The 16,640-nt window shown below is 35.9% G+C and overlaps 1 protein-coding gene and 1 long non-coding RNA gene across 9 annotated transcripts in view; one reads left to right on the forward strand and one right to left on the reverse strand.

Moving 5' to 3' along the window:
- ANKFN1 (ankyrin repeat and fibronectin type III domain containing 1) overlaps positions 1 to 16,640 on the reverse strand; it is a 503,865-nt gene that overhangs the window by 53,566 nt on the left and 433,659 nt on the right. For all 4 annotated transcript variants that reach the window (XM_074223663.1, XM_074223664.1, XM_074223666.1 and 1 more), the window contains 4 exons: positions 7,100 to 7,199; positions 6,635 to 6,767; positions 5,213 to 5,329; positions 568 to 783 (listed from right to left, as the gene is read on the reverse strand). In XM_074223663.1, the coding sequence (XP_074079764.1) occupies positions 568 to 783; positions 5,213 to 5,329; positions 6,635 to 6,767; positions 7,100 to 7,199 (566 nt within the window). The remainder of the gene's footprint in view (positions 1 to 567; positions 784 to 5,212; positions 5,330 to 6,634; positions 6,768 to 7,099; positions 7,200 to 16,640) is intronic.
- LOC141513644 (uncharacterized) overlaps positions 1 to 16,640 on the forward strand; it is a 131,184-nt gene that overhangs the window by 12,878 nt on the left and 101,666 nt on the right. The gene's annotated exons all lie outside the window — the stretch shown is intronic.

The following is a 16,640-nucleotide window of genomic DNA, read 5'->3' on the forward strand; positions in this document are numbered from 1 at the left end:
TGTAAGTACCTGGTTAGGGGTCAAATGATAATTGTCTGAATGGGCCCATCTGACTCAGGAGAGAAGTTGGGAATTTGTAGAGTGGAGGAAACAATCAAAACTGGGGAACATTGGGACATAAAGGTAGGTTTGCTTGTGTAATAAGTCCCATTATAGGCCATTGCTGAGATGGTGGGATGTGATCTATTTTTTCATCTTTCATTTGCTGACCTTACAACTTTTAAGCTCACACTATGTTTCCAGTTTGGAAGCTTGTAGTATCTAATTTGGTACTTAGAGTCAGAACATACTTGGATTCAAATCTTACCTCCAACATTCACTGGCTACAATGAATTTTGGTAAATCACTTGACTAGTTTGGTTTTCCTATCTATGCAATGGGGATAATAATATTTGTTATAATGATCAAATGATATAAAGTATGAAGAAATGATTTCATACTATGGTGTACAAATGTAATTTTCATATTTTGGTGTAATATAAATGTAACAAGTGTAATGTAATTTTATTATTATGTTCAAGAATGTTTGAAATTACAGGCATATAAGTAAATTAAAAAAAACACTACCTGGATAGTTATAACTAAGATGTCTAGGGCTGTTGGCTCCTCTGGAGTTGACAACGATTTTCTCTGGCTCTGTAGCTTTGATATCTGCATCCATTTACCATTGAAAAATGAATAGAGTGTTTCCACCTCTCTGATAGTGACTATGACGATGTTTCCATGTCGATCCTTAATGGGCTCATAGTAAACTCTTCCCAAGTTGTGGGTTCCAAGTAAATTCTAGAAATGAATGTATTATTGACAGCTTAGATGAAACTGCAAAGATTTGAAAGACACAAGGTTATTTTCTGTTAATTTTCAGAAGTAGCAGATAAAGATTTTTTAATACTAAGATCAAAACACATTTTATAGAAGCCCTCGCTAGACCAACTTTACCATCTTGCTGAACATATTTTAGCAAGAGGCACTAAAATTACAATTGAAAATTCAAAGTCTAAATCTCTGTAAATCTTTCCCCACCACCAAGCTCTTTTCTATTGAGTCCTTTCTCTACATAGCTGCTAGATTGATATTCACATAGGAGAGGTCTGACTTACAATTTCTTTCTTCAGTAAGCCTCAATGGTTCTCTATTTCCTCTAGAATAAAACATTAACTTCTTTGGTATATAGAACCCTTCATAATGTGGTTCAAAGAAGTCCTTTCAGAGTGATCCAGATTATTTGCTGTTCCCTCTATTTCCTATTCCTTTTGTTTTCCTAAATAAATTTTATTAATATCTTTGTTTCTATAACCTACATTTCCAAGTATATTTCTTCTCCTTCCCCCTTCTGATCTCAAGAGATATACTTTATAACAGAGAATAAAGAGGGGGGGAAACTAGCAAAACTAACCAATGCATTGAAAAAGTCCATATTCAAAAGATGATGTAAAGACTAGTTCCTAATCAAACTTCCTCCACTAAGATCTAGAAAATGCACTAGACCAAATTCTGATCAGGAAGGACATGAAAAAGCCACAGTCATTTTTCTAGACCGCAGTGTTTTAAGGAGACACAGAGAGAGGTTTTTGGACATTGGGGTGATGTCTAGCAAGAAGTGTGCTTGCATATAGAGTATTTGATATATTTCAAGAAGGCTGAGATAAAGCATGAGGGCAAGAAGCACTTGGACAGAAAGAGGTCCCAGGAGATCCTGGGACTATTGTAGGGTGCAGGAATGGATGCCATCTGGCACTCTATATTTATATCTCCAGAACACAGTATAATATCTAGCACATCAAAAGTGAATAATAATGTTTATTGATTTGACTTTGGAAACATGGGCAAATCACTTAATTGTTCAGTCTCTGTTTCCTCATCGGTAAAATGGGAGTAGCTATAGGAGCTATCTTATTGGGTTGTTTTATATGGAGCATAACCCTTAAAGTACTACATAATAATAATAATGAAAGTTATCACCATCATCATCATCATTTTCCCCAGTAATGGGTCCTATTAGCAAAGGAAAAAAAATCTGGACATCACAGTGGATGCACAGGTTAAACAGGAATTAAGAATCAAGAATTATGTAAGTGAGCTAACAGCTCTGAATTAGAACTTGAAAATAAGTATAACTTTCAGATATTGTGAGGTCACCTTCCTGCTATAGACTTAGTATCACCCTTTATCAGAGGGTGGAGTTCTATTTGAGGTGATATGGAGAAGTTGAAGGAAGTAAACAGTAGAGATATGAGAACTCAGACAAAGATTTATTTTTGGAAGATAGAATTTCCCCAAGGAAAATGGAAAAGATTTGAATTAAGGAAATCTTTTTAAAAAGAATTATGCTAAAAGCTAAATTGTTTATATATTGTGACAGCCTTTTAGTACCATAGAATGATTTTTAAAAACTATTCAATTAGAAAGATTAAATGAGAACAACTTAAAATTTTCTATGGTAGTGCCTCTGTTGAGGCAGCTAGGTGGTTTAGTGGATAGAATGCTGGGTCTAGAGTCAGAAAAATTTGTTTTCAAGTATGACCTGACACTTTCTAGCTGTGAGACTTCCTTATTATGTTTACCTCAGTCTCCTCTACTATAAAATAGGGATCATAACAGTACTTACCTGAAAGAATTGTCGTGAGGATCTAATGAGATATTTGCAGAGTACCTGGACACTATGCTAAATAGGAGATGCTATGCAAATGTTTGTTTTCTTCCCCTAATAGCAAAACAGTTCTTTTGTAGGACAAAGAACTAAATCTGAAATTGGAGAAATTAGAGATGAGTCTGCCCCTAGAGCCCCACTCTCTGAGTCTCAGATTCTCCATCAGCAAAAAGGTGAGGGTTTGGATTAAGTGATCTCTATGGCCTATTCTAGCTCCAGATCTCTGAAAGGTAGCAGAGTACAACTCTCTGATGCTTCAGTGAGATGGTTATAACCCTCCAGTGGATCCTGCCTTCTTTGCTTATGACTTCCCTCTTATTAACTTTTAATATGAAAAATGGCAAATGTGTTTTTGTCTTTTTGACAAGACCTCAAAGGAATTATGGGATGGATTTATTGAACATTGATGATATCTTCAGTTTTCATCTTTTTTTGCCAGTTTTTCACAAGTTGGCAAAAAAATTGTAGAGAAGTCAGTTTTCTAAAAGTTCAACTTTTTAATAACAAAAATGGAGAACATCAATATATTCTTAATTTCTGTTAAAAATCTACCAAATTTATAATTATTGTCTGAATATTTTACAATACATTAAGCAGAGTGATTCTACAGGCAAATAAAGTTTTGGCTAATAGATTTTTATGTTCCTAAATTAACCAAGTTACTTCAGATATATGCTTTAATATTGAATGAGATTTCAGTTTTTGCCCAAACTTCCTTAACTCCTTTCAGCCAGGGTGGGGTTAGGGATAACACAACAGATTTTTTTTTATTTTTTGTTTTTTTTTCATGTTTTGACATTTCCAGAGATTTTACATAACTGGAGGAAAGCAGACAAGTGATTAAAAGTTTTGGTAATGGGTCCTATTAGCAAAGGTCAAAGAACTGGGATTACATTTTTTTAGGAGAAGTGCCAGATTAGACAGTCTCAGATCTCTGATGGGCAAGGGAGAGTAAATGGCTATTTTCTGGTCATGCTGAGAAATAGGATACAAGAAAGCAGAGAGCTGGCAATGAACCCATTAGATGGATGGAAATGAAGGAGACTCATTTGGATGGAAAATACTATATTAAATACCCTTTTAGGATTTGGTGTGTCTTTTGGGGAGAATTTTCCTTGATTAAGTGGCTGTAAGTGCAGACACTATGACCTCTGTTATGCTATCATTGGGCTTGATGCAGTCCAATGGTCTGCTACAAGAATCTACTTCATAATAAGGTCCTTTTGGTAGAGTCATAGAGAATAGCTATAGAGTTGCATCAATTAACCCAACTGTCTCATTTTACAGAGGAAACTGAGGAATTTACTCAGTGTCTGGACAACCAGTAAATATCTAACTTCTTTAGGTAGTTCCCAAGGCAAACATACCAAGCACTGACTTCTGAAGTACATCTATGAACATCCCATCAGGATTTTAGTGGATTGATGCTGTAGAGTTTTATAGCCTTTGAAAGAAGGAAAAAATTTTCTACTGAATTTTCATAAAAAAGATAGTATGCTAAAACTCACAAATGAATAGACCTGGAGTGAACATTTGATGATGGACAGTCAGAGACTGGGAAATCAAGTCCAGAAGTGAGCCAAAAATCCATAATCATTTCAATATGGCATGGCAATCCAGGAGCTAATGGAGGTTTCTTCCTCCCTCCTCCCCTAGAATAGGATTCAGTCTTTTATGTCTAGCTCCACTTTTCTAAATAGTAGCTGACAAGCAAATTATATTCACTTCACCTTTTCATCTCTGTCTTCTCTTTCTCTCCTTCTACCATATACCTCCCCCCCTCCTTTTTCCATGTATACTGAATTTCTATGAAAGTATTTTAGGAAGACTAAAAAAAATTCAATTGTATCAATTAAATGGATCATCATCTCCCCCCCGCCCCACTTTCAATCAGCAATGGATAACCCAGCAGCATCCCACAGACCAGTGACCCCACTCCAGGCTGAGGTTAAGACTGAGTGCTCAGAATCATAAATTCACATAATACCAGGAAACCACGAAAGGGAAACACAGCAGAGACAAATACTCTGTCTCCCTAGCCAGTTTGGAATTCAATACCATTTCTAGGAAGAGCTCTGTAACCTACAAGTATCCTTGGGGGGCTCTGAGACCTGATCTGTGTGGGCTGATGGTAAAGGAGGATTAAGAATAATTTCAGGATTAAAGGTAAAATCTGCAGAAGCAAAAAAAAAAGGAAAAGAAAAATGAAATAGGCCACAAAAATACAATGAAAATTTCTATACTTTATCTTCCAAATCATTACCCTGCATCCACTTTAGTCTGTGAGATGTTAGTGGCTTTCTATTCTCCTGATACTTTCCCTCTTCACAGATTCTTAGAGACTATATCCATGTCCCTGAAGGTAAACAAAACTATATATCTGTGGCTGGTTGTCAGGAAATAGATCTTTTGTAGGAGTAAAACTGTTGAATAAATATCTAACAATATTTCATAGAGTCCATGAAGGGAGAAAAATCACCTGTCCCCATTCCAGGGATTGTGCAGAGGAAGCCCTTGACAAAGGTTTTCTTGGACCTTTCCAATGGAAACTTGTTTGCTCACCTGTAACTGAGCTGTGGCTGTGAGCATCTTTTGCCTGGCCTGCAGTGCTGTGGATGAGGACATGGAAATAGGTACAGTTTGTCGCAACCACCGGATATCTTCCCACATACAAGATAACTGTAAAACATATCATAGAGTCATTTTCTGCATTTTAATTACACTCCCCTATACCCCACCTCTCCCATTTTATTTAATTATTTTGACTGGTATGTAGCTTAGGTTTTACACGAAAGTGATAAAAGGGAAATGAAACTTGATCAAGAATGGGTTCTGGGTGCTCATTAGAATTTTTAATCTCTATCTAGTTGAAAAAAATATTTGAAGATCAATAGACAACAATGACTTCATATGTCTCCTTGTCAGATCTGAGTAGTAGGCTAAAGAGGAGTACTAGATTTGGAATTAGGGAAATGAGTTTGAATTCCATCTCTGCTGCTCAGTATCCATATGACTGGAGGCAACACACTTAACCTTCCTGGGTCTCAATTTTTTTCTCTTGCAAAATGAAGAGCTTGGACTAGATCCTTTTTATCTCTAAGTCTAGGAATCCATTTTGCTTGTTTTGAAAATTTAAATACAAAATTAAATTAAATTAAATAAAAAATTAGGCATTTTTTGTAGCTTTTTCTTGAAACATGAATATATTTTGGTTGGAAATGGGCATACTATAAAATATTTAACAAATATTCTCTGGAAAAATATGTTCATGACACATTTTTAAGTTTAATTTGCATTATTCACATTTTCTCCATCACCTTTTTAAGTCTAGACAATCATCAAAACAATAAATTAAGCTATGATTTGAAGCAATTATCAATTTCTGAATTGTAAATGTACATACACAAAAATTCAATAGTAAGCTCTCAGTAGCCAGTCTGATCCAGTTCCAACATAGCTATGCTTTGAGAGGATCTTAGATCAGGGTTTTCAACTACCTTATTTTACTTATGAATAGGTTGATGTTCAGATAGACATTGTGATGTCCAGCTAGTCAGTTGTAAAACTGGGTAAGACGTGGATATACTGACTCTTGGCTTTCTTCAATTTCTATTAAAAGTCTCTCCTACAACAAGCCTTTCCTGATTCCCTGAATGCTAATGCTTTGATTATCACCAATTTATCCTGTATTTAACTCGCTTGTACATAGTGCTTGCATGTTAAGCTGTCTTTGGGAGCAGAGATTGTCTTGTGTCTTTCTTTGTATCCCCAGCAATTAGTATAATGTCTAGCACTTAAGATATGATTGATAAATGCTTGCTGACTAACTGACTGCTTTCCCCTTGGAAAATTGAATTGGGGAACTCAACAGACAAGGATTTTTTTCTCTTTGATTAACTTGACTGAAATTGCTCCTCCTCCCAACTCAGAATGAACAGACATAAATAAATTCGGGGTGAAAATATGAGAAAAACCCAAGTATACCTTTGTGAACCACAGAAAATCTTGAGTAATGGAACTGGAGTGAGAATCATCGATTTCAACAATTGGTATTTGATCTTCATTGGTGACTAACATATTATCTTTATAATAAAATATAACAGCTATATAGAGTCCCCTAGAAAGAAAAAAAAAGTAAAATAAAATTTCATCCTTGGTCTTCTCTGCCTTCACTTAACCTGAATTAGGGAAAATATTTTTGCAAAGACCAAATTCGATATAATTATGTGGGCTTATGATTCCTGCTAGGCATTTCCAATACTCTAGGGAGAACTAGTGGAGAAATTACCATCTTTTCCAAACACTGAGAAGAATGGACTTACTACTTTTGTGGGTGAGAGCAGTCACTGAGGGTGGAAAGTTTCATTTTGCTGCTCCCAAACTAGTGGACTCCTGAGAAGGCAAGATTACAGGTTTGGGTGTTTCCTAGAAGCAATACTTAGAACGCACCGTTTTAAGGTCTTCACAAATTTGTTTGAGGAATGGAAAAGATGTTTCAGGCTCCTTGAGACTGACTGCTTGCGTCCTGTGTTCTGTAATTTTGAACTTTCTGAAAGACAAAACAAAATCTGTAGTGGAATTTCAGTCTATCAGAATTACACTCAGGGTTGAAAAAACTTCTTAGACTGTGCAACTTACTACCTCTGTAATTGGGTAAGGCACTTAATTTCTGTGGGCTAATGTTTTTGGTAAAACAAAGGTGGAAGAGTTGTTGCATTATTTATTCCCCATTTCTCTGCTCTTAGTGGATTCTAGTATGAACTCTTTCACTTGGGTTATTTCAATAGCAGTCCTAGTTGGTTAATTCCCACTCCAACTTCTCTTCTTTTTAATCCATTCTCTAAACAGTTGTCAAATTGTTATTCCTAAAAGCATAGGTTTGACCATATCATTTACCTAACCAATCAATATTAGTTATTGCCTCTGGGGTACAATCAGGTGTCCTTTTTTTTTTCATTTGAAGTCTTCTACAAGATTCCACTATTTTTCCAGCCTTATTGGTCATTGTTTCTGTTTGGATATTTTGCACTCCAGTCAAAATAGTCTCCTTGGTGTTCTCTCTGCATAACAATTTTTTGCCTATCTTCCTTGCCTTAGCAAATATCTCCTTGCTCAGAATGCAACATTCAATAATATAATGAATGCTGTATTTGGTTGTGGAGGACTTGGATTTCAAGGCCAACCGTGCCACTTACTACCCTGATGATTGAGGAAGGCATTTAATTTCTGTGGGCTAATGTTTTTTTGTAAAACAAAAGTTTGTCTGCAATTCATCTTTCATTCTCAAAGAGAACCAATTATATCTTGAGGGTAATGTTTTGACTTGCAAATGAATTGGGTTTAAGAGCTGTGCAAAGTCTTCAGTCTCACTTTCTCCTCCAGAATCATCAGAGTCCGAAGACAAGCCAAGAGTCAAGATAACTGATGATGGCCCAGGATGCAATGGATGATCTTGACCTTTTACAATTCCCAGTTCTCAGACAATGCCCATTCAAACAAAGGTGTTGAATTAAATGACCTTTGAGGTTCCTTCTGTCTCTAGATTTCTGATCTCATAGAACTAGTATCTTATCCTTTATCTTTTGTAATTTCTAGTTTTGGTTAAGGCTCAGCTCAAAAATGCTATCTTTGACTCAAGGTCTATTTTTTTTGTATTTAACTTTGCATATATTTATTTATTTGTACAAATGTTGTTTTATCATTTCTTATGTCTCAGGAGAATACCAGTACCTTGAAGGGAAGTATCATATTGCTTTTGTCTTCGTAACTCTATCATCTTGGAAAGAACTTGACACATAATGGGAACCAAATAAATGTTTATTGAATGAATAAATAGACATTTCCTCATAAGAAACTCCTATACCTCAAGATGCCATGTTTTATTTCATTAATGAACATCTTTAAAAATAAAATTGGAGTTGAAAAGTATTTATAACTCCAAGGAAACAATTAGAAAATTTTATGTTATACTTTTTTTAGATCAATGATTTATTTGTGAAGTTGGATATGGAAAGAAAGAAGCTCCTTTTCCACATATCTATACTTTGATTTTTTTAATTTTCACTTTTCAGTACTGTAAAAGCCATCCCTTAGTTATTCTCTGATAATCATTTTTTTGTTTGCTAACTATATAAGAGTCAGTAGTGGATAGAGCTAGCCTCAGAGGCTGGAAGGCTTGGGTACAAGTATCACTTCTGATATATTCATGTGATCCTGGGTGAGTAACTTAACCTCTTAGGGCTCTAGGCAACTCTCTGAGTATAAATTATATAGAAGGTGTTGACCTGCATTAATAGAGATAGTTCTCTATACCAATAAAATATCTATCCATATTCCTTTGTTAACTCTGTCCTAGCTCAATGTTGACAGGAACTAATAGTTCATGTTCCAGAAAGGCCACTGGTAAAGAAGTATAATACACCTAAGTCAAAAGCTGACCTATGCATTTCACATGTGAATGAGATGCCTTATAAACTCTTCACACTTAGATTAATATTAAGCATTTACATATCACTTTAAAATATCATATATTATTTTCATAATAATTCCTGGAGTTTGGAGCTATAATCACCTCCATTTTATAGATGAGGAAACTGAGACAAATAAAGCTTGAGTAATTTGTTACTTTAACTGGAAGGTATATATGAACAAGAAGGTGACTGGTTGCTTGCTGTTGATTTACTCTTGGTTCAAGATCATAAGACATGTTCATTGACTCTTCATGGAGCTGGTATCTGCTATTGCTGTGTCTGCCAAAGACCAGCTCAAACACTGAGATTACCCAGGGATTAGGGTGTGTATAAGAAGGGAGGGACAGAGAAAAATAGTGTTCTTTCCAACTCTGCATTTAGCTATTTGTGTTAGTTCACACACTTTCTGTTCTAGTCAAACTAACTCTTCTCTATGAATGACATCCCATTCCCTACTTCCATGTCTTTGCAAAGGAGGACATAATGTCTTGAGTACATAATCAAATTTCTTCAGAGAGACCTGGGGGGTATCCTTGTATCACTTCTTCTAACTTCTGTATAAACACTTGTCTTGTGTGAGTTCTCTCATAAAATAGTCTTTTAAGAAAACATACATTTGACATTTGGACAACTTGGCCAGCTCATTGGAGGTGCTCTTTAGCAGAATTTGAATGGTTGGTAGTTTAGCTTGAGAAAGGACCCCCTTGTCCAGTACCTTATCTTGCCAGGTGATCTTCAGAATCTTCCTTAGATCATTCAAATGGAAACAAAAGAGTTTCTTGGCATGGCATTTATAAATTGTTCAGGTTTCTCAGGAATTCAACAATGAAATTAGCATAAAGCTCTGTAGACCTTCAGTTTGGTAGGTAATCTAATACCTTTTCTCTTTCATATTTTACTTTGGAGCCTCCCAAACACTGAGCTAGCCCTGGCAATGTATGCATCAAGATCATCATCTATGTGTACATCCCTGGAACATATATTGCAAGGCAAGTGAACTTATCAATAGTATTAAAAATTTCTCTATTTGCTGTAATAGATGGTTCCATATGTGGATGGTGTGGTGTTGACTGGTAGAGAACCTGTTTTCTTGGTGTTAATTGTTAGGCAAAAATTAGTACATGTGACAGAGAATTGATTCATACTCTATTACATCTTGGTCTTAGAGGCTACATTAAATACACAATCATTTGTGAATCAAAGTTGTGCACCAACTCTCCCTCCACTTTCATCTTGGCTTGTGGCTTTTTTAAAGTTAATTAATTTGCCATCCATGTAGTAGCAGACCTCGATGTCACATCCTTGTTGAAGACATTCAACACCATTGTTGAACATATCATGCTAATTAATATGAGATCATCATTCTTTATAGAGAATTCTTTGTCCAGAATCTGCTTGATGTCACATACAATACTTATGAACTTCTCTGGGCAACCAGAGTTTGTTTTTTTTTTTGTTTTGTTTTTAGATTTTTCAAGGCAATGGGGTTAAGTGGCTTACCCAAGGCCACACGGCTAGGTTAATTATTAAGTGTCTGAGGTCGGATTTGAACTCAGGTACTCCTGACTCCAAGGACAGTGCTCTATCCACTATGCCACCTGGCCGCCCCTGGGCAACCAGATTTTGCCATGATATTCTGTAAGTCCTCATGGCTAACAGTATCAGAAGCTGTGGTTAGATTGATGAATGTTGTGTACAGACCTCTGCTCCATTCCCAGCATTTCTTCTGGAGTTGTTGGGCAACAAACACCCTATCTGCCATTTCTTGGCCCTTTCTTAAACCACATTGACTTTTGAGTAGATGACCATCTTCCATGTGAAAAATCAGCCTATTAAAGATGACTCTGGCAAGAATCTTGCTGGCAATAACTAAGAGAGGAAACCCCTTTGTGGTTATATTTTAATACAGCACGTGCAAAATGACATTGTTGGACCCCCCCCCAAAAAAAAGGGAGGTAGGGATAGAAAGGAAGGAGTTTGATAGGCTCTGATCTGATATTGGTAAAATTTAATAGGCATTAATGTCAAATTCTTCTTTTGGATTAATTAAAAAAATCCTTTATGAATGCAAAATGGGGCAAGCATGACAGAATAATAGTTGGTATGAAAAAAGACATCAGACTTTTAGTGTATTGTACATTCAATACATTATTTATATAGCATCAAAAAACACTAAATGTAAACAGCTTTTGAACAAACTTTCCAACAAACACTCAGACATATCCTTTCCTGGGTTAATAACTACTCTCATAAAAAACAAATATTATTTATTCTTAACACTAAGGAGGGATTCACCTTTGAACTTTTGCAATACAACACTGACATTGCCTATTGTGATTGACCGCTGTTTTGTTGAAGTCATTGCATATATTGCTCTGCTTTCATTACCTTGGATCACATCCTACAAGTCATTCCACATTTATTTGAATTCTTTATATTTCATGGTGTTCTTAAATTCTCTCTAAAGAATTCTCCATAGCATCTGTTGAAGGACTCTCCCATTAACAGAGGCAAAGAATTTATTTACAGAATCTCTGAACTATATATATATATATATATATATATATATATATATATATATATATATATATACATATAAAACTTTAAGTCCAAACGTGGCAATTTTCGAACAAATAAAGGGAAACACTATTTTATACACTGGGTGGTAAATTTAACTCATTTTTTCCCTTAATAGGTGATACATTCAAAATGACAGTATAAGGAGGTTCAAGAAAGGTTTACATTAATTCACAGATGAATGAAGGAATAATAAACATTTATTTAGTCTTACTTTATGCCAAACATTGAACTTTAAGTGATGGGCATAAGAATAAAAAATTGAGATAGTCCCTGCCCTCAAGGAGCTTACATTTTAATAGGGAGGTCAACATGTATATCCATAATAGGTTATTAAGGAGAGAAGTGGTTTTTTTTTTGTTTGTTTGTTTTTTTAGTTTTTGCAAGGCAATGGGGTTAAGTGGCTTGTCCAAGGCCACACGGCTAGGTAATTATTAAGTGTCTGAGGCCGGATTTGAACTCAGGTACTCCTGACTCCAAGGCCAGTGCTCTATCCACTATGCCACCTAGCTGCCCAGAGAAGTGTTTTAAGGACATTATGTCATTTAATCTTCACAGCAAAACCCTGGGAGGAGGATGCTATTATTATGCATATTTTACAAGGATAAAATTGGACAGACAGAGAGGTTAAGTGACTTGCTCAGTTCACACCTCTAGTATCAAATTTATACTCAGGTTTTCTGACTCCAGACTGAGCATTCTATCCACTGAGACATCTAGCTGCTTTATTCAGTAATATGAGTTTACTATATTTTTCCCTTGAACCTTTTGAGATTGATATGATAAATGAACTCTAAAGTTCTTTTCTGATGCCTCAGAATAGATATGAAGCATCTCAAAGGAGATGCTATTGGAACACCTCTGGGCTGGTGAGTCTACCAACTAGAATGGTTTGAATTTACGCCTGATGAGAGATGGTTGTCTGAGGACTTAGTCTAATTCACTTCAGAAAAAACTCTTCATCAAAGCTGAATTGCTACTCAATATATTTTTTGCTCACATCTACTTTTCCGAAATTGCATAGCATAACTTGAAGTATAAGAAATTTTGCCTCCAACAAGTGTCTATGTGACCCTGGGTAAATCAATTAAGATCTCAGGGTTCTAGTCAATTTCCTAAAACTGTAAGTTTCAGGGAAGGTGCTTACCTAAATTGTAGAGGAAATTCCCTATGACAAGGATATCATAGATCTATTTATGATCCCTTAATTCATGAAACTAGTTACTAAGGCACTGATGAAATCACAGATCTTTCAAGTATTTAACTAGACTTTCCCACAAATTGTCCCTTTGCGTCATTGTTAGAAACAGAATATTGGGCTGTGACCACGGGTGAGTAACCCAGGGGAACAATATCTTATGTTTTGATATGTAAAGTCTGAAACAAGGAAGACTGAGCCAAATAGTTAATATCCATGATAGGCTTTAAGATTCTGCTGGCTGAGGATCCCAATAGCAGAGTGAAATCCAAATGATGTCAGAGCCTTCCCTTTGGACTTGACCATGTTGGCGCAGAACACTACCACCAATTAGAAATGCAGTCAAATCTCAAGACAATCACTTTTCACCAAAGATCAGCAAACAATGACTTGCGCATAGAGCAGACTTGGCCACCCCCATCTTTGACAGCCCAAAGGATTGAGACATGGTTGTAATTTGTTCCTGTAGGATTGTGTCATGGAGATAATGAATGATTCTGTGGACTGTAATTCTCTAGGTTTTCCAGGGGATAAAGTTTGTGAACAGAGAAATTGGACTTCATTTGACTTAGTGGTTCCTTCATGCATGTAGGAGGAGGTAGAGTTGGGATTATTTTTATTACTTCTTTTGAACCAGGGCATTCTGAAAACTCAGAAGACACATCATACCTGTGGCTAGGACATGCCTTATCTCTACTAAATTCTGATAATATTAACACATAGAATTTATATAGAGAACTTTAAGATTTACAAAGTCCTTAATGCAGGTCACATCATTTGAGTATTTTGACAACCCTGGGATGTGATGCTACTATTACCTCTATTTGCTGATGAGGAAATGGACACTTGAAGAAATTAAGCAATTTTCCCAAGGTCACACAACTAGTAATGCTTGGGTATATGATTTGAATTCAACTCTTCCTCACTTTGCTTTATGAATTGAAGAGATATCCAGTCCTTCATTTGAGTGGGCAATAGAGGGACATGGCAAACAATTATGACTTTTCTCGACTTCTGACTTTTTTTTAGGATCCTCTGTGTATGATACCTAAAAAATAGTAAGCAGAATATAAACTCCTCATGAACAGGGAATATTTTTTATTTTGTCTTTGCATCCCTAGTTTATAGTCAGTACCTTATGATTAACAATCATTTATTAAGAATCAACTGTGTATAGGGAAGGAAAAAGACATTTATTAAGTTCCTACTATGTATATACATAGGGTTAAATGATTTTATAATTATTGCCTCATTTTATACTCATAACAACAAGCAAGGTAGGTGCTCTTATTATCTCCATTTTACACTTAAGGAAACTGAGGTATTAAGTGGTTAAGCAGCCTACAAAGGTTCACACAAGTAGTATGAACATGTCTGGGGCCAGATTAGAGCTCACACTTTTCAGACTTCAGGTTCAGAGCTCTAACCAATAGCCTAGGAAATATAAAGGAAAAAATTAAGACACTGCTATCCTCACTAAGCTTATGCTCTATCAGGAGAGATAACACATACACATATGAATATGTGCAGATATACATGAAATAAGCTCAAAGGAATTCTGGGGGACTGAGGTACCAGAAATGGGAGAATCAGAAACAGTTATTGTAGGACGTAGTTTTTGAAGCTGAATTGAGATTCAGAGAAACTAAAACTTCTATGAGGCAGAGGTGAGAAAGGTTTGAATTCCAGGCATGGTGGACAGCCTGTGAAGAGCTCATGTAGCAGACATTGTGAAAATGAATTAATGATAAAATCTGTTATTTGTATAACTTTCTATGGTTGTTCTTCTCTGTCTCTCTTCTCATTTTATTCTGAAAGTAACCTTGAGAGTCAGTCAGTCCATCAGTCAACAAACCATACTTATTAAAAACTTATTGAGAGCCAGGCAGGGGATACAAAGAAAGACAGAAACAATTCCTACCCCATCACAATCAAATGGGACAGACATATTTATTGAGATGATGCAAACATTTAAACTCAGAGACTGAATGAACCATTCAAAATCTTAAAGCCTGTTAGTCATTTGAATCAGGACCTGAACTCAGCTTATTAGACCCAGTTGAGGTGTGCTGGTGCCAGCTTGAACCAGCTTATGAGAGTCAGTTGTTAAATTTTCAGTGTGAGGATTTTACTTTGGAAATCAACAAATGTAATAAATAAGAGCTTCATTTATTAATTTGTGGATTGTCTAGACTTAAGACAATGTTGGAGAAATATTAATAATTTAGATGAAATTTAAAAGTCTTGGGTACCTTTGTTTTATTCAGAGAGCTACCTGTTAAATATTTGCCAGTACACCTCTGCCTCTGATTGAGTACTCCTTGAGAGGTCAAATGATGTGCAAGAGAACTGAGGATCCAAGTCTGACCTCTGTTATTTAACTGGTTCTGTGGGCCATGGGCAAGTCACTTCACCTGGGAATTAGTCTGAGATTAGGGTGAATCTGAGATTTCTCATTTATAAAATGGGGATAACATTGACATTACTCAGAGATGCATGAGACTCCAATGAAATGATGTGTATAAAGAACTTCAGAACCTTACAGCATAATATTAACATGAATTGCCTGTTTCTTTTTTTGCAAGGCAGTGGGGTTAAGTGACTTGCCCAAGATCACACAGCTAGATGTCTGAGGCCAGATTTGAACTCAGTTACTACCTGAACTCAGGTACTCCTGACTTCAGGGCTGGTGCACTATCCACTGTGCCACCTAGCTGCCCCTGAACTGCAGAAATTACAAGGGAGAAAAAGGTTCATCAAATTCTATGCATAAATTTGACTTATCAGTGAGATCAATAACTTTACTATTCCTCTCTTGGGTAGAGATCAAAATCTTTATTGAAATTTTTCCAATTGCTTACAGTGCAGCTAGGTGGATAGCATAATAGACGAAGTCAGGAAGACTTGAAATCAAATCTGGTCTCAGACACTCACTAGCTCTGTGACCCTGGTCTAGTTACTTAACCCTGTTTCCTCATTTTTAAAATGAGCTGGAGAAGGAAATAGAAAACCACTCCAGTGTTTTTGTCAAGAACCCCCCCCCCCCAATCATGAAGAGACAGACATAATAAAAAAACAAATAAGCAACAACAAACAAAACTGCTTACAAGTTATAAAACTTGGTCTAATTTGTTTATACTCTTTTTTTCCCATTTAACATATAATAAATAATGAGCAGCTTAATAATTCTCAAGAATGTCAAATCCCTCTCCCTTTCCTGGCCTCAGTTTATTCCTTTGTAAAATGAGAGGAACTAAAAGTTCTCTCTTAAGTCTTATGATTTTGTGATTCTATGAAAAAAGCAACAGGCAACAGCAGGGATGAATTCTTATATCTTTTATATAGTGGAAAGAAAACTTGACTTGGAGTACAAAGATGTGGGTTTAAACTTAATACTTTTTGTTGTGTCTCTTATCATCCACAAATTGGAAATAATGATACTGCCACTATGTACTCTACAGAATTATCCTGAGGAGAGTGTTTTTGAAACTATGAAGCAACATAAGGCTATAAACTGGGGTTACATTTATGTAGCATTTTATGGTAACAATACTTTGATAAACATTTCTTGATCTGATCCTCTCTGTGTTAAAGTAAGCAGCTTTCAACCTAGGGTAGAATCACTGGGACTTTATTCTAGAGATGTTAGTCCTTTGTTTTCTGAGAGGATGCCATGACATGTAAATGCATTGGATTTGAGTGAGGGGGTACTGTGCTAAGTCACCAGTCTTCCTTTCTCCTCCAG

The sequence above is a fragment of the Macrotis lagotis genome, chromosome 2, assembly GCF_037893015.1.
Source record: "Macrotis lagotis isolate mMagLag1 chromosome 2, bilby.v1.9.chrom.fasta, whole genome shotgun sequence".
In the NCBI taxonomy this organism is placed as follows: domain Eukaryota; kingdom Metazoa; phylum Chordata; class Mammalia; order Peramelemorphia; family Peramelidae; genus Macrotis; species Macrotis lagotis.